Source organism: Gigantopelta aegis, chromosome 15, assembly GCF_016097555.1.
Source record: "Gigantopelta aegis isolate Gae_Host chromosome 15, Gae_host_genome, whole genome shotgun sequence".
NCBI lineage: Eukaryota > Metazoa > Mollusca > Gastropoda > Neomphalida > Peltospiridae > Gigantopelta > Gigantopelta aegis.
In genome coordinates, this window is record NC_054713.1 from 22458916 (window position 1) to 22483912 (window position 24997).

At 37.5% G+C, this 24997-nt stretch overlaps 1 protein-coding gene across 1 annotated transcript; it reads right to left on the minus strand.

The window, feature by feature from the left end:
- Positions 1-882: 882 nt before the first annotated feature.
- On the minus strand, positions 883-24460 carry LOC121389719. Its single transcript, XM_041521370.1, has 4 exons — positions 24448-24460; positions 17738-17884; positions 14975-15053; positions 883-2992 (listed from the first exon to the last, which is right to left on the minus strand). The coding sequence occupies exons 1-4, from the start codon at positions 24458-24460 to the stop codon at positions 2263-2265; spliced, it is 969 nt and encodes a 322-aa protein (XP_041377304.1). The 3' UTR covers positions 883-2262.
- Positions 24461-24997: the final 537 nt, after the last annotated feature.

Genomic DNA, 24997 nt, shown 5'->3' on the forward strand with positions numbered 1-24997 from the left:
AATTTAAAGGTCCTTGACAGGTGGACGGGATGACTGCATTTTTGTATATTCTGTAATATACATTGTTTCACAAAAAATAGGGGAGGCCATACGCCTTGGGCCCCCACCTGAATCCGCTCCTGCATACACGCACATATATCACAAAGAAAGACGCGTGCGCGCACACACACTACCACAAGACTTGGTAACAACTACAAAATATGAACAAAACCGCAAAACATCAACAATAACAAGAAATAAAGAAACACGAATTTAGTTTAGTTTACCAACACACACACACACACACACACACACGCACACGCACACATGTACACACACACAAACACAAACACACACACACACACACACATACACACACACATACACACACACAAACACACACACAAACACACACACAGACACAGAACCCCCCCCCCCCCACACACACATATACACACAAACGCACGCACACACACACACAAACACACACAACCACACACACACACATTCATACACACACACACACACACACACACACACACACACTCACGCACACACACATACAGACACACACAAACACAAACACACACACACAGAAACACACACACACACACACAACCACAAACACACACATGCAGACACACACACACAGAGAGAGAGAGAGAGAGAGAGAGAGAGGAGAGAGAGAGAGAGAGAGAGAGAGAGAGAGAGAGAGAGAGAGAGAGAGAGAGAGACAGACAGACAGACAGACAGATAAACACACAGACATACACATACACACACACAGCTAAAAACGCACACACACATACACACACAAACACCAAGAAGGACACTATGTTTTTATGGTCAAATATAACTAAAAACCTCAGCACTTTTTACCATTTTAATATTAACCAGGTCAGGTACAATTATAAAAATGTACAAATGGGTAAGTAATATTATTATTATTATTATTATTATTATTATCATTATCATGTCATTAAAGATAAGTCAATTAAAAACATAAAACAATTTTAGGACAAACAATGAACGAAACAACGGACCATTACGTTTGTTATTAAGCAAAATATGTTTTAGATAAACCAGTTTATGTGAATACGAGTTCCATACAGTTAAAGTTTGTTTTATTTAACGACACCACTAGAGCACATTGGTTTATTAATCATCGGCTATTGGATGTCAAACATTTTGTAATTTTGACATATAGTTTTAGAGAGGAAACCCGCTATATTTTCCCGTTTGTAGCACGGGATCTTTTATATGCACCATATCGAAGACAGGATAGCACATAATACGACCAATGATACACCAGTCGTGGTGCACTGGTTGGAACGATAAATAAGCAAATAGGTCCTCTACGGGGATCCATCCTAGACCGACCGCGCATCAAGCGAGTGCTTTACCATTGGGCTGCCTCAGTTCCAAACAGAAACCTGTACACGGATCTCGCCGATCCTTAGGAAGGCTACATACAGAACTTGGAAAGCTAGCCTTAATATTATACTAGTCACAAGAAGTTAAGGGCCACAAGGGGTTGGGTGGGGATGATCTGTGTCAGAGGTATAGGAACGTTCTTGCACGTTAATGGATTATGGAATAGCTCACTTGCAGGCATTTGGCAACTTGTCTAACGGATACGTTATCATTCAACCATTACCTATACAGGGTTTGGCCACAGTTCAGAATAGTTTTGGTGGCATGGTTATCAGTTTATGTCTTGGTAGCATGGTTATCAGTTGATATTTTGGTAGCATGGTTATCAGATCATGTCTCGGTAGCATGGCTATCAGTTTATATTTGTCTGCATTTGCCACACGCTTTCTGCCGGCAACAAAGAGGTATGAGTAAAAGGCTGATGTAGATGAAATCTACAATGCTATATACACATCTGTAACCTACTTTTCATCACCAATCACCGTCCCTGAATTTTTTTTTTTTTTTTTTTTTAAAGTAAGGTTTAATTTGATATTGGCCCCTAACTTGTTGTGACTAGTATAACATTGACAATGGAATGTTGGAATTCGGAAGATGCGATTGTTGGATGATCACTGAACAGAAGTTATATACCAGCAGCAAACCACTGACAAACAAGGGTGGGGAGAACGTGGTGAGATAGATCTGTGGAAAATAATATTACGGAAGGCCTATTATGAACAAGAAATAGTGGAATCGGTGAGTCAGACACAGTGCTTAGAAAATATGTGTTTTAGAGTACTGACATAGGCTAACTGTACCCATTGTTCTTCCACCTATCTCCCCACCCAACGATCTATACAGAACTATTCAACAAACTTTAGAATACAGAACACGATCCTCCTCTGTTGCAACTGAGTCTGTCTTTTCATCCCCTCCTGTGGCTCCCTGTGGTTCGTCTGTGTTTTCGTCAAACTCCACCTCAGTGTAAACGAGTTCAGGTGAACCTTTAGGGATGTTCGGATTATTCCCAGACTTCTTCGGTTTCCGAACTTCAGTGTAGACATCACCGGTTATCTCAGACTCGGGACCTTGAACTTTAGATTCTGGACTCTTCTCTCCGGACTTCTTCGGTTTCTTTACCACGGCGTACACATCACCAGAAGGTTTAGCCTTCAACGGTTGTTTCCCCTTTTTAGTTTTGTCAACCACAGCATAGAGCTCATTTACGTGCATAACAGGCATGTCAGCTTCATTCGTGGATTTGGCTGGTTTCTTGTTTTTGTTAACCTTCGCGTACATGTTTGACACGTCGTGGTGAGCAGGCTGTGGTTGTAAGTCATCATGGTCATTTGTGTTAGGCCGATTTGGTTTTAGGGCGACCTGCGGTTTCCAAGTAATGCCTCCAGCTTCGTCGTCAATAGATGCATAGTCGTCTGATGGAGAGCGAATCGTCTGATTACCAGTCTGCTTTTGGTCTGTTAAAACTCTTGGATGCTTTCCAGATGACTTGGCGTTCTGATATTTGTAAAGATCTGCGTCCATGTTGCAGTAATCTCCATTGTTATCAGAATTTTGCCCATTTTTCTTGTTGCGTCTCCTGCAAGAACCAAATATTTTAAAGATACTAGTATTTCATCGGATCTTGTTTTTATTTGAGAGAGAGAGAGAGAGAGAGAGAGAGAGAGAGAGAGAGAGAGAGAGAGAGAGAGAGAGAGAGAGAGAGAGAGAGAGATATCGTTACATTTATTTAACTTCGGTTGGCTTCAGGAAGAGATTGTGTTTTCAGTTTACATCAGGATATCTACTGGTCTCCTCCTATGGAACAATATGTCCTGTTTGTGACGATATGTCATCACTATTATTATCATCATTATCATCATCATCACCATGCGAGAGAGAGAGAGAGAGAGATACCAATCTATGTTTCTTAATACGTATATACATGTGGTGACTCAAACTAATATTTACAGGAATCGATGCGTGGTAATATTCTATTAATCTATTTTCCACATTATCAGTTAACAATAATTATCATATTTCACAACAAATGTGTATGAAATGGTCTATTCATATGTATAGTTTTATATAAACTATATTTTAAATTATCGAGATTAAGCCAAACCGGAAGTTAAAGTAATAGGTCATTTGTGCATATGATTTTGTTTAATATGAATATCATTTCATAAAAATATGAATTTATTTCACTTAATATAATAATGTTTATTGGTTCAGAAGATGAGTGTGGTTTATACACACTCGTATAATATATTGAAACTAAATTATATTAATTTTAATGACTATTATATGTATTATGAAATATAACATCCATTACCATTTGGTTCAAAATAACATCTTGTTGACGCCAAAATTATTAAATGGTGTTGGTAAATGTATTTTGTTTAGATTTCTTTATATTATTTACATAATACACGTTCATTATTCAGAAAACAAAAATTCCAGGGTAATAACTAAGATATGAAACACCGCAATTTCGAAAACGTTTACCTACCTGGATAAATTATTAAACCCCCCACAACGTTTTAATAAAATGAAATGGGCGTAATGTTAAATAGTATTGATAATAATATCACAACATTCAAATTATAGTGGTGTTAACGTATTAACACATCATATTGAGTATATTATATTTTACAGTAAACCTCTGAAATTGGTGATTACATGACGTCTGTTCATGTAATCGCCGTTTCACTCGGGAACTTCACGAATGTACTTACATGTTTAGGGATTCTGAAAGTTATCTGCTAACTGAATTAGCTGCTAACAATCACACGGCTTCGATTTACTGCAGACCATTTGAACATATGTGCTGATGACCAATCACAATGTATGCTTGTAATTGTTCAGGATGGATCAACTGGTTGGTGTAGGGTGATGAGAATCGAAACATCCAACTCAATGTTGGTAGTAGCCGTGGTATCGTCAGGTTTTGATAGTACGTTGCAAATATAGATGCCATGAGATCCTCACCAGTGTGAAGGGTGGGCCTGGGACCGTGCTTATAAAACGGTCTTCATCTCTGATGACGTCACACGCATACAATTTTATGGCGTATCAGACTCTACTAGAGTCTCGAGTCTAGACTCTAAAAGTTTTGTAAACACCAGGCCTTGCTTCTTTTGGTAGTAGTGAGGAATGCCACATGGATTGCATATCAGTAATATCCACCTGAGATAAAGATATAGAGGATTCGCCACGAGTGTTTTCTAAATTGAAAAATATCAACCGTGTCTATATTAATCGGTATTTTTCAAGGCTCTGCCAACTAACCAGGAGAGGTTGATATTTTATATATATATTAAAAAAAACCCACGACTAGCAAATTCTATTTATCCTATAACGGTTCTAAAATAACATTTTAATTCGATATCACAGTACTAAAGTCGCCTCCATCGGTAATATGGCGTGATCACAATCGCTTAAATGTATTTTGATGTCACACATTTTAACTCATGTCTACAAGTGTTGTTGGCTTGTAAACAAAAACAAAAACAAAAACAAAACAAAAAAATCCCCCAAACAAACAAACAAAAATCAAACATAACAAACGATTATGGTACTGTGATGAGACTTTCAGAATTTGATAACTTTGCAAATTAGATGCAAATTAATCGAGGTCACGGCACTACGTTTATTGACACATCAACAAACGTACTACGTTGACTCCATAACTGACGTATGCATTTATAGTCATCAAACAAAAACATTTCACCGAAAGCTGTCCAGCATTCAGAAAATATAAAACGCTAAGCACTAAAGTACTAATCAAAATTATACCCAGGTGATTTTCCAGTCTTATATATTAGTTATGAAAATCCTTGGAATAAAAAGCATAAAAATGTGTCAGTATTATCATGACATGTTACGGTATTCAAACAACCGGTACAAAAAATGACAATAAATGACCTGTTATAGATAGAAGTATTTACAATTTTACTGCAAAACATATGTAATTTGAAACAAAATTTAACACCCAGGTTGATATTGATTACACCTGACAGGTAAAATCACAAGTACTAAGCTAAGCAGAAGGGTGGTCTCAAAATGTATTGGTCCTCTGCACTGCTGTCATCAGTTTGGCTGTCAAGGTTAATTATAACTGGGGCAATTGTGCTAACATTCACATTCACGATACTAGTTTTCTATGGCTATTACATGATCTTCAGCTTTCTGCCAAAAGTCTTTGGTGATTCGCCCAAATGATGCATGAACTAAAACCTTTACATCGGACAGTTTGAAAGTGGTGTTATTATTAGCAATAAAATGTTTACAATTTGCCCAAATTGACGAAATGGGGTCCTTAAAACAACATGTCCATGTAACTCAGCCATTTGGTCCACTCCGTAAACAGTTTTGATTGTGTTCAGTTTAATTTGTTTCCATCAGTTTTACTTAGGGTCCATCTGGGTATACTGTACTTTATGATCTGTAAGCCATTTCTGTAATTCACTTTTTTTAAATTGTAGGAGCAACAGTTTCTGACACTTTGACATTGTGAAAGGATGCATTGTTCATCACAATAACTGAGGAGCTGTTTAGCTGTGGGAGAAGCTGATGTTCTATCCAGTCAGTAAATACACTTCCATTCATTTCCTGATGATAATCTCCCATGTCATTTTTCGCTTCGAAAACAAGTTCACATCCAGGGATGAGGCCAACATTACGAGTGCCTGCATGCAAGATGATCAGTGTTCAACCTTTACGAGATGAAACGTTAGGTGCATGTGATAAATGTTTTGGCAACCACATTCTGTCTGTGGAATGATGTTTGTTCTCCCGTGTTTCATCTAAGTATACCACGTCAAACCCTAATTGTCTGTATGTACTAATTTGTCTTAGGTAATCACAGCGCTGTTGAATAATGAACCGTTCTTCTCTAAGCAAATGTCGATTCTCGCCCCTTTTTGTATAAATAAATCCCATATCATATAATATTCTTGTCAAAGTAGCATTTGAGATATGTATACTGTCACCGATTTCTTTCTGTATTCGTTTTACAGTGGGTGGTAGCCTATGTTCATATAACTTGTAAACAGCACAGCACGTTGGATAACCTGTTTGTCGAATTCATCAACAATATGTTTGCGACCTTTGGAAAGTTTTAATTTTGAGATAGCCCTTGAGTTTCTTACCTTTCTTTACAATATAACAAATCTGTGCCGCTGACATCCCAACTGTCCTAGCTGTTCTCTCAACAACTCTATTTAAACTTATAAGCAATTTCCCTCTCTTATTCTCCAGATGGAAAAAGGAATAAACAGCTTTCACAAGTTTACTAACTGTAACTGAGACTGCAGGTCCTCGTACCATATTGACACCAGAAATAATACACCTGTCCTTTCCAATACAATGAAATTCAATAAACTGCTTTGTCAGATTAACATTTAAATAAATAAATAAATAAATAATATATATATATATATATATATATATATATATATATTAGCACATTGATTATATAAATACAACAGAAGTAATTTTGTTGTTAGCAAATTTATATAGTATTTTAGTTATTTGATTAAATATGCTGGGCTGCTATGTATTCTTACACTTAGCACTTGTGATTTCATCTGTCAGGTGTAATCAATATCAACCTGTGTGTTATAGTCTGTTTCAAATTACATATGTTTTGCAGTAAGATTGTAAATACATCTCATATTTCTATCTATAACAGGTCATTTATTGTCATTTTTGTACCGGTTGTTTGAATACGGTAACAGGTCATGATAATACTGACACATTTTTATGGTTTTTATTCCAGGGATTTCCATAACTAATATATAACACTGGAAAATCACCTGGTTATAATGTTGATGACTACTTTAGTTCATTTTTATGTAAGGATATCCAAAATGACGTCATTTGAGTTTGACGTCATTTCCATTAAAAAGACCTCACATATTCTTACGCCATTTGAATATTGGGTAACGGCTGACTGGAATTAAAGTTGCGTGTACAGTTTACAAAAACATGTTGTATTAAGCTTGAACTGATATAATAAGGAGATTATTACCATCGTGTGTTTCGGTATCGCCAGAGGCTCGCATAATACAATTTGTATTCCCAATATATCGAGTATCCCGAAAAACACTGGTAATAACATCTATATTTTTTAAATTTAATATCTGCTTGTCAGCAAAAAGAATGTTGGTTGAATAAAAAGAAAATATCGTAATTTGAATAGGGGTACACTTGCACATTTTCGTTCCCAAAAATATATATGAAAACATTAAATAAGGCCAAAATCGATGATATTCATTCTAAACTAAATAACAATACACTATGTCGTATGGATAATGATATACTCGTCAGCAACATTTAAAGCTGCAGTGTCTGGAATATTTTTATTATTTAAGCATTTAGAATAAATGATCCAGTTCTGTTTTGTACATAAAAGGCCCACCACATTGCTATAGTTTCGCAATGCTCGCTTATCTACATTATCTAGGTTAACTACAAACGCAATGACCAGCTTTGTTTTTCTTCAGTAGAATTGGGAATTTTGGCGATTTGCGCAGGCGCCGAGCTTCTCACGTGATTTTGAACAAATTTAACTGTCTTGATTGAGGGGTCGTCTCATACCTCCAAAATATATTTATATCCATAGAGGTATGGTACAATACCTTTCCAGGGGTCAGTTGGGGATTTGCCTTGAAAGTTTGACAATGACCAGCGGTTGGCATACACGTTACATGTAAGTGGGTGTTAATAATTACGTAACGCTCTAGGGGTAGAGGAAGAGGGCGGTATGTTCGATATACGTAACATTTATGAAGACTATATGTTATTTCTATTCATTACTTAGACCTAAAAATGTGGTGTTTTTTTTTAATGCGCGGTCGGTCTAGGATCGATCCCCATCGGCGGGATTGTTCCAGCCAGTGCGCAATGACTGGTATATAAAAGGCCATGGTATGTGATATCCTGTCTGTGGGATGGTACATATAAATGATCCCTTGCTACTTTTTTTTTAATAAAAACATATTTTTAAAATGTAGCAGGTTTCCAAGGCGCGTGTGCAGGGGGTTATAGACTGCGTTGAGCGAACATTATATGGGGCCATGTTCCCCCAGGAAATATATTTCAAATTTTTTTATCTTGGTCAGGGAAGGGTTTCGACCCCCAATACCCTCCCCCCCCCCCCCCCCCGCACATGAGCACGTTTCCTCTCTTAGATTATATGTCAACATTACCAAATGTTTGACATCCAAAAGCAGATGATTATTAAATAAATATGCTCTAACACTGATGTCGTTAAACAAAACAAACTAACTTTACCCTTTCCAAACGAAATAATATTTATTTGAATTTGTCGAGTTTACCACACGTAAAATTAAAAAGTGAAAACGGTCATTTTCTAATTTAGTATATTTTATTAAAAATATATACATGATCAATGTGTTATACAAACTAAACTTTGAAAGTTCTACTAACACTTTATAAAATATTAATTCTTAAATAGCATTGTCGATAGTACGTTGTCAAGATCAAAACCGGTTTTAACGAAAGAATAGTACGAATCCTCAACCTTTGTACAGCGCAAGAATTCTCATTTCATTTTTTGAGACGAACCCTACAATTTCAAATCCGCAAACGCACCTGTTAACTAAAATTGACAACAGGCTGTCGTTTGTGGTTTGCCGAGCAATGGCCGCACAGGCGACGAATCGAGCGTATACTTTTGACGTTCTCCGTTCATAGCGAAAACACACGCATTTTTAAAAAGTGCAGTTGAACTTGTATTTCATATTTGTACATGGTATTATTATATGGTAACCAGACACTGTAACTTTAAACAATGCTGGAAATACATTATTGTTTGTATTTATACATACTTTGGACTGCCTGAACCTATTATAAAAAAAAAAAAAATGCACTGTATTTAACATATGGAGGCAGCATTAGTCAAATATGGTTAAGAATTTGTGCCTATACTATACTCATCAACATTTATTAAGAGGTAGTAAATATTTTAGCATTTTCCTTTAAATATGGGAACTATACAACATCTTCCGTTGAAAGGTGTGGCATGTTCTTAAAGTTAACGATTTAAACAACAATTTAGAGGGGACACAATGACAAGTATCATTATGAATCAACGTGTAACAAATCGTAAATTAAATTAAAATTAGCTCCAGTGGTTAGTTACCTGTGGATCTAACAGCACCCCGTTGGAGCTCATGTCCAGTTCATCTTTCATTTGACCAATCAAAACCTTACTTGCAAAATCATGCCAGTGATTTGAAAAGAATTTGAAAACATTCGGGATTATGCTGAGGGTATACGAAATGATTCGGGTGAATTACGACGTATGCCGGAAACTAATTTCAATATAAAATTTTATATAAAATTCGCTCCAAGATGAAAAAAACAAACCGTGATGGTATAGCCATAAAATCTGTTTATACTAGTATACAATCCATAGTTTATTACTGCACTCCTCCCCCCCCCCCCCCCTGCCCCGTTTTTTAATGTTGGAAAAAACCAACAAGTTTGCCTAGTGCATAAATAGTCTCGCCCGATATTTTTAGAATTTGTATGCTCCCGAATAACGCTATAAAAAGGCGAAGTGTAATTAGTCGATATTTAAATTGTTATTTATAGATGAAATGTCATATGGACATGGGAGTCCACGCAATGCTGTTAGATCTACTGGTAGGCCAGTAGAGCTAATTTTAATTAGATTGATCGTAGCCTAATGCTCATTTCATTAATTTTGTTACCATTTAAAGTCAGTTCTGTGTACCCAATTTACTTTGCATTACATGTTCAATTCATTTATCTGACAGAACTTCATCTTATACTATATTATACTATACTATGTTTGAACTATTTTACCGGCCTCGGTGGCGCAGTGGTTAAGCCATTGGACTACATGCTGGTAGGTACAGGGTTCGCAGCCCAGTACCGGCTCCAACCGAATCGAGTTCTTAAGGGCTCAATGGGTAGGTGTAAGGCGACTACACCCTCTTCTCTTTCACTAACTACTAACCAATTAACAACTAACCCACTGTCCTGGACAGACAGCCCAGATAGCGGAGACTTCCGGTTATAGTTTTGTCGATGGTGGACGTGTTTCACCTCGGCTCCGTGCGAGTGCGAATAATTTTAACATGCTCATATACCACTAGAGTTTCGAGCATGTCCGTCCCGGGGCCTGTCTCTGGATAGCCAGTGACTTGCTCCGGGACAGAACAAAATTAAGGGGACAATTTTGAAATTTACATCCAAAAATTAAATAGTGGACCTTTAAAATTTTGATGCGCATCTCTAATTAATATAATTAATAAAGAAAATTCTACTCATTAAATTTGGTCGCTAGATTAGATTGGGCGGTCAATATGAATTAGATAGATAACACGCCTGATTTGGGATGGGGAGGAGGTGGGGGATGGGGGTGAAAATGGACAGAATTTTGAAAATAGCAATTAGTAAAAGAAATTAGTAGGATTAAAATTAGAAAGAAAAAAGTTACAAGCCAAAAATAAAAAGAAGTGACTGCTCGGTCGAATATTTATATAATTTGGAGCATTTTGGAAGGATAGTCCAAAAATAAATAAGAGAAAGAAAAGAGGATCGGAATATTTAATAATATTAAAAAAAAGAAGAAAAAAAAAAAAAAAAAAGTAATTTCGACATGAACTTTTGAACGAAGGTCTAAAAGTTTTTAAGTCCGATCTATACGTCCACGTGAGTGGCCTCGTTAAGGCCGTTAGGTTGTTACGTCGGCGAGGCTGGAGTGTCCGGAAGTTCGGCAGCAGATGTTGGCGTCGTCACATGGTATTGACTACCGTACCGTAGTCGGGGCTGCAGACCGCTCGGATCATCTTATGTAGATTCCGGTTGTCCAACTTGTTCGAAAGTATGGCCTGTCTATAGGTCTGCTCCCTCCGGTGCGTCACGACTACGGTGTGGTGAGTACCGAACATCTTGCTGTGAAGTTCGTACACGCTGCCGTCCTCCAGGGGTCTCCAGTCCGCGTTGAGGTAACTGCCACGGAGCTTGGTCGGGTCTGTCGTGTCTCCCTGCATGTACTGATGAATGTGTTTCTTCAGTCCGCTCACTGCGACGGTCCACTCGGACTCTTCGGGGGGGGGGGGGGGGGGGGGGGGGACTACCGGCGCTGGTCTCTCGGTCTTGGCTGGCTGGTTGGTCGGTGATGTTGCCTTCCTCTTGCCAACGGCGGCTGATCGGGCCTGTGGCGTGGCGATTGGCTGTACCAGCGATACCGGCCAGTTCTGCCTGGGCCACGTGACGGTCGGCGATGGAGGGTCGTCGTGGGATGTCTCACACACCGCGGTGTTGAGTCGTTCCCTCTCGGTGGTCGACGGTTCCCGCAGGGCTGGTCTCGTCAACTCAGGCTGGGCTGGGGGCGGCGTCGCAGAAGTGACCGCCGCCAGCTTTGGTCCCCCCACCCGTGCCGTTCCTGGCGCGCTTTTCCTCTTCCTCCATCTCCTCTTCTTCGTCGGTACGATCGCATCACCGTACACCAAAGTCACGGAAGCCCGTGACCCAGTGTACGAGACGCGATACTCCAGTTTTCCATAACTGCATAAGAGTCCCCCCATGTGGGGGTGGGGGGATGGGGGGGGGGGGGGGGGGATTTGGACAACTCGAGAGTACAAGGCGACACGTCTGTTCTCATCGTGAATCAGTTCGGAAGTGACCTCGGCTCCGTATTGAAAGTTTTGATTTGTCGTTTTCTATATTGTTAGTCTTTTTGAGTAGAGATTTTGCGGTAAGAGTGAAAATATGAGTGGAGGAGTAGATATGGAGAGAGAAGAAAAGAAAAGAAGGAATGCTCAGTTGTAAATAATGTTGGCGATAATAAGAAAATGGCGGCTGGTGAATTGATTGACTTTTTGACAGAGCAAATAGGGGATGCGATTCACGCCTGTGTCCAAAGGTGCCTGGTCGGTATGAGGTGACACTTGATGACGTTGTTCAGGCTAGGATAATCTCGGAAAATGACTCGTTAGAATTAAACGGTTGCAAGATGAGAGCGAGACTGCTACATTCGGATAGTGTTGTGGTATCGTTTTTGCATTTGCCTGCATATATTTCTGATGACGAAATTGAAAAACAATTAAAATCTTTGAATATTGAATTGATTACGTCAATTTACAGAAGATTTTATAAGGGTACACACATTGCAGACGGAACAAGGTATGTGCGTATGAAATTTCCACCCAATGTAAAGAGTTTGCCGTATTCAATGAAGTGTAATACTGTGGAGGGGGTGGAGTATTTCAGAGTGCTGCATAACAATCAACTCAAAGTGTGTTATAACTGCATGTCGGACAGTCATGTGATTAAAGACTGCCTCGATACTGAGTGTCATTTTTGCAAAGGAAAAGGACATTACGCGAGAAACTGCAATATGATTTTTCTTTGAGAAAGATGTTGGAATAATGAGGATGAGAGTGTGTGTAGAGAGTATGAAGATGATAGCGAGTGTTTTGATGATAGTGACAGTGATAGTGACGGGATGAAAGAAGCAGTCACAGTAGGATTGGCCACCCAGGAAAACCATGCTGAGGAGAAAAGTGTTAGTAAAGCAGTAACATCAGAATTGAATTCGGACAAGCCGTACATGAAAACAAGTGTCCCAGTGACTGAAAAAGGTGAACACAAGGGAGTGAAATGGATCGTTAATTGTGACAAGAAGGACGCGGATACCATGGCAACAGACACTGTCAGCTTACAACAGCGAAATTTAAGGGGTCGATCGCAGCTTATCATGAGACAATTACGAATACTGTGGTCACCAGAAAACAAAAGAGACGAATGGTGCGTGCAAAAGGTGTGGAAGAGAGAAACTAAATGAAGTATGTGTGTGAGGGTGTGGATAAACTTGGAACCATTAGTAATAGCGTATTTCATAACTTTATTTTTGTCAAGTAATCGCCCCATCTCTGATATATACTCTTCAAAAAAAGAAACACAAAAGGGTACAAATGGGTTATAACTCCGATTTTATGTTTCCTACCGGTTCATGCTTTGTGAATATAAGGTCATTGCATGTCCCAAACACATTCCCACGGTTACATTCGATAAAACGCAGCTACTATACAATAAAGTTCCAAAATGTGAATATTCGCAAAAAACGCAGCCACGTGCAAACCATGTCACCACTGCACGTGCGTTGTCTGCACGTGCAACATGAACACCGACAGTATAAAAGTGCAGGGTGTTCGCTTGCCTGGCCTCTGTATCTGGCCGACAGTTGACAATCCAGGACATGCCACGTCTCAGTGAACCGCAGAGAAACAATGCCATCGGCCGACTAGACGCAGGCGAATCCAGAACGGCCGTTGCCAGGGCATTCCATGTGTCCCCAAGCACCATCTCCAGACTGTGGGACCGTTACCAGCAACATGGATCAACACGTGACCTCCCTAGATCCGGTTGACCACGGGGTCACTACCCCCGGGCAGGACCGCTACATCCGGGTACGCCACCTTCGGGAACGATTGACTACTGCCACCTCCACAGCCGCAGCAATACCATGTTTGCGCAGGATATCCGACCAGACCGTACGGAACCGCCTACGTGAGGTAGGAATTCGTGCCAGACGTCCAGTTCGAGGTGTCATCTTAACACCACAACACCGTCGACTCTGACTGCAGTGGTGCCAGATTCATCGACAATGGCCTCAACTGCGATGGAGACAGGTGTGGTTCAGTGACGAGTCCCGATTCTGCTCCGACGTCATGATGGAAGATGTCGCGTGTATAGGCGTCGTGGTGAACGTTATACGGCAAACTGCGTGCAGGAAGTGGACAGATTCGGCGGGGGTAGTGTCATGGTGTGGGCAGCCATCTCACACACTGGCAGAACTGACCTGGTCCACGTGCAGGGCAACCTGAATGCACAGGGCTACATTGACCAGATCCTCCGGCCACACATCGTTCCAGTTATGGCCAACGCCAACGCAGTGTTCCAACATGACAACGCCAGGCCTCACACAGCACGTCTCACAACGGCTTTCCTACAGAACAACAACATTAATGTCCTTCCTTGGCCATCGATATCACCGGATTTGAACCCAATTGAGCATCTATGGGACGAGTTGGACCGACGCCTCCGACAGCGACAACCACAGCCCCAGACCCTGCCCGAGCTGGCAGCAGCCTTGCAGGCCGAGTGGGCCACCATCCCCCGGGACGTCATCCGTACTCTGGTTGCTTCAATGGGCAGGCGGTGCCAGGCAGTTGTCAACACACGCGGAGGCCACACCCGGTATTGACTCCAGATGACCTTGACCTTGGTGGTGTGTCCTATCACTTACTCACAATGGACTAGAGTGAATTGTGAACAATCCTGCAACATTTGGTAATTATCGGACTCACCATTCAATAATTAAATCAATTCTCCAAATGTTACGACAATGTGGTTTTGCGTTTCTTCTTTTGAAGAGTATATATATATATTATCCATATGGTTTAACATAACCGAGTTAATAATAATCATACGAAAGACACGTTTAATAACAAGTATAATGACATAATAATGTGTCTGCCCTTCTGTCTGTCTCTCTGTCTGTCTATATTTTGCTTACCGTTTAGCAACAACAACAACGACGATGACTACCACCGCAATCAACACAACAGCACCGGCACCGCCTGCTACAGCTGGAACTAAATATTCAAATATGTATTAATAGTTCAATATCACAATTAATAGTCATTTATCGATAAAATCATTGGAGAGTGAATGTTAGAACAACTCGAGAGTGGTTCTTAAAATATCCAGACACAATCACAAGATACGTTTTACAAGGGACATTCACTAAATCTGTGGCCTAACCATGTTTCACACAAGACTAGAATGTTACAATTTGCATATAGTAGACGGTAGTTGGGGACAATGATAACAGAGTGGAGAAATTTGGTGAGTCGGATGATTCTAGGGCGCTTTCCACTCCCAGTTTTATATCTTGTTCTTTTTCGTTGTTTCGAATACACTTCTCTACATCCCTAAAACAAACGTAAACGATTTAACATAATATGTGTCACTAGTTCAGTATCTAACCACTCAGTACCTTTGTAATTATAAAGGGGCGGGACGCAGCCCAGTGGTAAAGCGCGCGCTTGATGCGCGGTCGATTTCGGATCGCTCCCCGTCAGTGGGCCCATTGGGTTATTTCTCACTCCAGCCAGTGCACCACGACTGGTACACCAAAGGCCGTGTTATGTGCTATTCTGTCTATGGGATGGTGCATATAAAATATCTTTTGCTGCTAATCGAAAAGAGTAGCCCATGAAGTGGCGACAGCGGGTTTCCTCCCTCAATATCTGTGTGGCCCTTAACCATATGTCTGACGCCATATAACCGTAAATAAAAAGTGTTGAGTGCGTCGTTAAATAAACAATTTCCTTTCTTGTTATTATAACAACAGCGTCGTATGCAATATTTCTGGAATGTGGTACAAGATATAGTTGGATATACTGGGATTATTTGACGATAACTTAACATCTTATAAAACAGGAAAAATAATTACAAGATTAACCGAAATGATCAGTCTGAATCGATGTATACGAGACTTTTTTCAACATGGTGTTAAAATGGTGCATTTTGCATTATTATTATAATAGCACACAAGTACTTAGTTTATACATGTAGTTTGAAAACAGACTGCTCTAGAGTGGTGGTATTATCTCCCTTTCGTTCACCCGAGATAATGCATCATACAGGGAGATCTGTGAAAGGTCTCTTTTCATTGTCACTTTCGTAAAACTCATCAGTGTATGTTTATTTGTCTCCACTCCCTAGCCGCTTATATCTTTCACATGTCACATGCCAAACTTTGTTGTTGTTGTTGTTTGTTTGTTTTTCTTTATTGTTGCGTGTTTTGTTGTTGTTTTGTGGTTTTTTAAAACCCTAGTTACAATGTAAGGTATTACCTTTGCTTACAAGTTAAACACTATTGATAGTGAGAACTGAACTTTTTGCAATGAAAGTAGAGAATCAATAGAACATCTATTTTGATAATGTGACATTATTTAGACGTTCATGGATGCATACTAATGTAAGACTCTCGCCAGAACCTGTTTGGTTGTTACGAAAATACTAAAACAGATACTATTTTTGATCTATTATAGGTTTTAACCAAACATTATATATGTATATAAATCTCAGGTGCAAAATATGCAGTTAAATATTATACATTTTAAAAACGAAGCTAAAACATATATAAATAATAAATCTATACAAGTGGAGTTGTTTTATATATATATATATATATATATATATATATATATATATATATATATATATATATATATATATATATATATTATATATATATATTGCACTTTGGTCCTACGCTATTACTCAGAGTTTCACGCCCTTCGACGATCTTCAGATAGCTGACACTGATGATATATATATATTTATTACATGCTCTACTCTCTTTTAAAGTATTGAGCAACTTCCAAGCCTTTAACGATAACCACCAGTATTCTATATATATATATATATATTATATATATATATATATATATATATATATATATCTATATATATATATATATATATATATAGATATAGATAGATAGATAGATAGATAGATACATTTGAAAGTTGACGGGTCGTTTTAGTCAGTAAATCGCAAATTCAAACAATAATAATTACTAAAAACAAAACAATAACAAAACTGTATGATCAACAGAATGAAAAAAGATTGACAGAAACAATGTTCCACGGTGATTAATCGACCTTCCTGGAAATTGTGAAAATCGAGAATGGCACCCCACGCACGTGTACGGGGCAAACTGCATGATGCATGTGCAAAACTATGGAATGTGTTTCGGTGTGTTGATAAACAGACCTGAACGTTCTTTACTAGGACGTCTGTGGTCAAAACGTACAACAGTAATATTTCAGGTCCCACTTCTTTTTTCTTTTTTAAAAATATAATATATATATATATATATATATATATATATATATATATATATATATATATATATATATATATATATATTAGGAGAAAACAGTATTAAGAAATTACTTACCAAGTGGTGAAAGTACCATTCTTTGTTTAAAACCCTTAATTTGATTAACTTATTTTGCCCGGTGTCCTTTTGTATACAATACATGGGTCACAGATCACTGATCAATCAAATGATAACCAACTTTTTGTTAGTTTTATCACACACACACACACACACACACACACACACACACACACACACACACACACACACACACACACATACATACATATAGTTTATTTGTTTAGTTTTTATGTAAGGATATCCAAAATGACGTCTGTGTTCTTTCACTTTGTTGTATTGTAGACTATTAGGCTATTTAGTACCTGGAAAAGCTGCTTCGCTTGATTGCATATTGGTTGTCTCTGATTTAGTCGGCTCTGAATGTGGTGAAACTGGTGTTGTGGATCTCGGTAAAGTGGTTTTGTCGATAAAGCTACCATACGGCGAATAACACCGTAGAGTCAAGGAACCTAGACGCGAAAAACAAAGAGAAGAAGATGTAATGGAAACAAAACTATTTGTCATGTATTTATAGTTAGTTTGTGTCAGTGTTGTGAATTGAATAAACGTAAAATACACAAACCTATATGTATGTATATATCGGTATTCAGTATAACGGTATACATGTATTCGATTTCTTTTATTAGTAAAAAAATATTTTAACTTGGGTGAGATGGAAATGATTTTGTAGGATGATGTACCGCTCTGAATTTTATTCCTGTACATATTATACTAAAACAGAAAAGAAACTGGACTTTATTACAAAGATGCTCAGTCCTCCGGGATGGCGCACGTGTATGGTCAGTTTGTGCATAATAAAAACGCACGTGCAGAAGGTCAGGTGTCCACGCCATCATTGCCACATGCATACAATATATAGGGAATGGCTGGCTACTGTCTTTACTGGCTTTATCCTTCGATGGTTAGAATGTGGAATACGCGAGACTCTTGCAATCCTATATAGTTAGAAACATTAATAAAAGTAATGATTTTATACCAAAACTTTACAGTTTTTCAGGTTAATAAGTCTACACGTGTTGAATACCCTGTCGCCTACAATATCTATACACCAAAACTAAATAGCTGTAGAATAACAATTTATTTCTTATTTTTAAAACTGTTAAAATAATAAATATTTTAAAACAATACAACATTCCGTTGTTGATTATAACTACTGTAGCATAGTTCCTTCCCAAAAAGCTCTATTTTGGGTCAGTGGCTGAAACTATAGAAATTTATCTGGTCATCATATCTCGCCAATATAAATGACATATATATATATATATATATATATATATATATATATATATATATATATATATATATATATATATATATATATATATATATGTATGTATGTATGTATACGTTACGTGTCTGTCAGTAGTAGTACTAAAATGGTTCGTTTTCTTAAAGATGGCGAATCGATATATGGATACATGCATACACACATACAGATCGGTGGGCAATGTACAGTGACAAAGGTTTGAAGGTATTTTTCAAATCTTCAAAGCCTTCTAAATAAATTTAGCGGGGGTGACCCTATCAAAAGTGTTGGCAAACTCCGCCAGGTGGTGCAATCCAAGATGGCCATCCAAATGCGTGTCTTTCAGATTCTGTTTATCGCATTAAGATGCTTTTGATGTCCAAATATATGATGGTATATATATATATAGGTCAACGAATTTAAGCTGTCACAATAGAACGGTGTGATATAATAAATTAAATTATTTCACATCATAATCCAAAACAGTTGCCATAATTAACTTTCTGTGTCATTTTAATACAACTGATCTTGGAAACATTTGCATATACAGTTTATGACTTATTTGTATTTGCATTCTACCTGATTTGGATACAAGGAAATTGAACGAAACCTATACACACCAATAGTCAAACAAGTCATGATAGCTCTATCCTATTCAGGTTCTCAATCAGTTGGTGAATTTGCCTAGCTTTCTTATTCTGTTTCCTCTACCTCTGGAAGGTTTTGTCTCAAAGCGACTGTTGGTAGTACTAAACCAAATAACTTCCGGCTGGGTCAAAGTGCGAGGTGCACCGAACTTTTGATAGAGAAGTGAACACCACAAGTCCTGTGATTGGTTATAAATGTGAGTGTGTTGGTTGTAAAAAATAATAGTTTCATCTGGGTAAAAAAAAATTGCAATTTTATTTCATCTAGTACCAATGTGTCAAGTAGCCTTGTGCTTGAAACATGTATGGGGTACCTGTAAAAAAAAGTACTCGAATTTTGTGCGAAACTAGGGTAGTCATAGACGCTACCCGTTATCTCAGAAACGAGCAGCTTGACCCCCATTTTTTTCTGATTCACTTTAAGTGTAAGGGGTGGTAGTATTTATATCCGTGGCGTTTATGTCGGTTGATACGTTGCAGGTAGGAGTTTTAGCCACATATGTTACTATTGTCGTCTATGGGATTTGATTTGGTAGTATACACCCTGTTCCGAGATTGCTGCCATTGTAACATATTTTCGACTAACAGAGAATTTTTAACAAATAAAATGACATATTAGATATATTTTCTTGCGTAAAATGACAGTGGTTGTATATACAATGTGTTTCTTGTTATCCTAATGTTTGTAGGAAGCCCACACTATATTTTGCCTCCAATAATTTCGTACATAATTACGAAGTAAAATCAAATTTGAGCTACTAGAAACGACCAGAAACGCGTCCGATATATATATATATATATATATCTATCTATCTATCTATCTATCTATCTATCTATCTATCTATCTATCTATCTATCTATCTATATATATATATATATATACTAGTATTCAAGATGTAACTTCAGTTGGTAAAAAGTATTTTTTAAATTATGAAACATTATGTTACAATTGTTGCAAACTCAGGATAGTCAATTTAATCTATGCACCAGTAATGCATTGAAGAAAACAATTAAATGTGTGATATGGAAACTGTAACATATATAACGTTTATAATTCATTTTCCATTAGCTTCTCTAGTACACTACCCAAAACTGATTCCAGAAGAAGGTGTGATAGAGCCGCAAAGGTATGCAGCAATGACTTCATGCCATGTGCTTTGTCAAATAAGGAGAACTGATCATGACCATGATGTATGGTTGGGCCAAAAACCTTTCTACAACTTCTTTAAACAGACACGTCTGGATGAGCATGGGGATGTGCACTGACTAATATTTCAGGAGTAGAACTGTAAGCATTTTTCAGAAATATTGCTCAAATTAATTTGAAGTCGAAGTACTTTTAATGCCACAACTGAGGAAGCTGGAATATGTAGTTTAACACAACTGAGCGGAAAGCACACTTGATGGCTTATTAATTCCGAGTTAATGTTCCGAGTGTCCTGGTTTATTTAAATGCCTAATGTTGCCTTTCTTTTTGTCATTGTTCACTTGCAAATTCTGATTACAGCTAAGCATTTTTCACCTTATCACTCTATATACTATGTACTTGGATAATGGAGGCAGAATCAAACGACATTTTCAAAGCTCACGAAGTTAAGGATTATTTTAGGATGCGAAGAAATAATATGGATGAAGACATGGATGTGTGCTATCCTGTTTGTAGGATGTAGGAAGTGCACATAAAGATACCTTGCTATTATTTGGAACGAGTAGCCATGAATCAACAGCGGATTTCATCTGTGCGTACAACTGTGCGTTTGCCATCCAATATCCGCTGATTAGTAGTCAATGTGTTCCAGTAGGCTTACATTTGTTACAAGTTTTGCCATGTCTCATTTATTATAAATACTTTGGTACGACTGAAAACAAACTGTCTCTTGTCGTGGTTTTGTGAATCTGGGGATCCCCCCCCCCCTCCTCCCCCGTCTACTGCTCTGCGCCTTCGTCGCTCGCGTTTGATGAGTTCCGTCTACATGAAATTTCGGTCCCCCAACGCTAAACATGCTGGCTACGGGCCTGTACATTGAGTGGAGGTGAAACTGATACTCTACGTAACAGGACGGGTGGAAGGTACGGCGAGGTGACCAGGTGCGGCTACTGAAATTACGTGGTGTGTACCATATTTGGGAGTGATAAGACTTTTGACGTCACGCATGTGACGTCACACGCATAGCCTACATTACAAAATCGCGCATGTCACCTCTAGGCTGAAATAACAGAAATAATACCTTTTTCCTTAATTTTATGGTCTGCAGAGTAAAGATAACAACTAGTTAATGATGTCGGATGTCCGCTTTATTCTGTTCAGGCCGAATGAGAAATTTCCCATTCTTACCTTCAGAGGATAAAGCAGACATCCAACGTCATTAACTAGTTATTCTCTGTGTAATCAGTGATGTACTATACCGAGAAATAGCATCTAAATATCAAAAATAATACTTTAAGAAAGCTTCAGGGGTCCATGAAAGTTTTAATTCCAATAAATCATATGTTCCAGAATGGCATGACATTGTATTTTTAGTAGTTAATGTCGTATATTTCTCTACCCATTGTGGGTAAATTATTAGGAGTTAGTATTTTATCCTGCTAGCTATTATAATGTTTTATTGAATAATGTTTTATTGAATAATATTAAATAGTCATAATAGCGAAACTGTATTGAAATTTAACTTTTTAGTCAGATTATTTAGTTTTGATTTACCTGATTAGTTAAAACATCTGATTTATATGCATAGAGAAACACATCAGTGAGTAATGAAACGTATAGGGAGAAGGATGAAGAGGAAGTCAACAACAGATCAAAACTTTCACATTAACTGTATCTGCTGCTCAATTATTATTGTATCCAAATCATTGTTATCTAACACTGTTCTATTGTGTAAACATTAATTCTTTGACCCCGCCAAAATATATATCTTCTGAAAACATGTGTTTTGACCATTGTGGCTGCCATCTTGGATTTTACCACTTGTCAGGGAACTGTATAAATTTGCTTGTACTAAAACAGACATACGCTAGTGACGAGAGAGAGAGAGAGAGAGAGAGAGAGAGAGAGAGAGAGAGAGAGAGAGAGAGAGAGAGAAAGAGAGAGCACACACACACTACACACGCATTCGAACTTAAATGTATGTACCTGATGTGTCTCCTTTATTGTAGAAATTTAGACAATAAGTGGTTTTGATGACTGCTTTCTTTACTTCCAGCTTAAGGGACAACTCAGATTGGTTAATACGTAATTCACGTGTATTTGCAGACATGTTTGAATTAGTATTACCCATAGGTCTGCAATTATACTGCAGCTCATTCTGTGCATATACATGTAATGTTGATTTACAGATTGTTTCTGGAAACTGCACCATACTTATGCCAATCGTAATGGATTTTGTTGCATGCAGTGAACAGTTGCAAGTAATTGATGTGCCGGCAGGTACGAATCCCTCAAGATATAGTCCTTGAACATCGCTGATATTTTCAACTTTGCACATGCGTACCACTAAAATAATAATAATCATCATATTAATAATAAAAGTAATATCAACAACAATAACTGCAATTATAACAAAAATCTTCAACAATAGTTAATTAATAAAAAGTAAATATATGAACGAATACACGAATAAAGGAAGGAACCAATGAATGCATAATGAATAAATATTAAAATAAATAATACATATATTGTAAATTGTAAATAATATACACCTTGAAATTAATTACTCGTCATCTAATTTTCACCATGCGACTGTAACTTCGCAAGTAATTGACTATAATTACTTAAATATTTAATCTATTCTAGGGAAAAAGACAGAAACGGTAAAACTTAATGAATATGTATAGTAATTAATTTTGGTACGGGAATCGCATGTGCTTCTCATTAGTAGTTTCTTCCTGCCATCTCGGTAAATACCCAGTAGATACAGATCTCGATATCTGGCTTAAACCTCGTCAGTGCGGACAACTACTTCTAGACGCCTTTTGGCTACAATACAATTCAATTGCCATTTAATTCCCAGGTATATATGTCTAAAGGGATTGTTAATACACATGTAATATAAATTATATAACTGTTTTGTCTCATTCGTTTCATTTGATGAAATTTAGATCAACGATCCTGTCAGTATCCCAATACCGATACATCAAAGACCATGACATATGTTATTTTGTCCATTATAATCGAAATGCCATATATTATATCTACCAGAAACGAGCAAAACGTCAGTCTAATCAATTTAGTGCCAGACCCACCACAAATTGCAACAACATTTTTTTTTTCACAAAACATTCACAATACATCTCACAATGCACCCGAATATACCTTGGGGAAATATGCCTAATTTGCCTAATTTGCCTAAATTCAATATGGCTGCCAAACTTCCCGAAGACAACCTTTATGACCATACTAAGCAAGGTATTTCAGGGTTGAAAATTAACACGAAAACCATGGTCGCCAGCAAGGCCAGTTGAAGAAAATGTTTACTGACCCTTCTCTAATTCAACTAACCCTCCAATTTAACTGCACAACGAAAATCAAAACTAGAATTTTCGTTGTTCAATAATAACCATATATACTAATATAGTCCGTTTGCGTCAAAAGGAAAACGATGAATTGGCATGTAACTTCATAATTAATAAAGTTAAAATTCTTTTTTAAAAACATATTATAAAGTTTTAAACCCATACCAACTCAAATAAAAAAAAATTGAAAAAGAAATACATTATAACTAAAAATGGTTCTTTACAATTACCATTAAATGATACAGATTAAATATGATTTTTAATACAGGTGTAAAGAAAAATGCTAGAACAGTCAATTTATGCAGCTTCACTTGCATTGTCTCAGAAGTGATCGATAATGCAGTACAGATAGACTAAAACTAAATTAAACGGTGGAACTGCGCATTTGAGTAAATTAGTCTGAGAGTGGCAGTCCTCTTTATGGCGATGCAAGAGGGATGAACTCTCCAGTAAAGGATTTCATCGGGAATGGCCGTCTTCCTATAAATAAGGCACTAGATAAAGATTGATGTAATCATCCACTCTTTTGCCAAATACCCATTTGACTCAGCATTGTGTAGAAAGATACGGCCTCGATCTCGTATTACGGTTTTGTCGTTCAGATTACCTTCGATGTTCATCATCAATTGCCTCAAAACCTGTATCAGAAAAGATATAACCTATGTAGTTGTATATATATATATATATATATATATTAAATTTACACTCAACTTCCAAAAAAGTTATTTCAGATGGTATGGGTTTGCAATTTAATAAATTAATATGTTTTTATATTAATTTTATAGTTAATTAATTGATTTTTGGAATAATCCCTGTAGAAATGGAAAATTCCATTGTTAGTGTGATAATAAATAAATAAAATAAAATACTAGCAAGCTAATTAAATAGGATTAATTTGTGCCATAACATTTAATAATGTCAAAACGTAGGTCTACTAAATAATTATGGCACATCCAATCCAATCCAATATTTATTTACATGCTCATATACCACGAAGGTTTCAAGCATGTCTGTCCTGGGCATAATCTCTGGCCTTTGCCAGTGACTAAGTCCAGGACAGAAAAGGGTGGGGGATAAGTTTGAAGTGGGCAGATTTTGGAATAAGAATTTAGTAGTGTCCAGCGACTGCGCGGACCGACTAGTAGACACCGAAAATG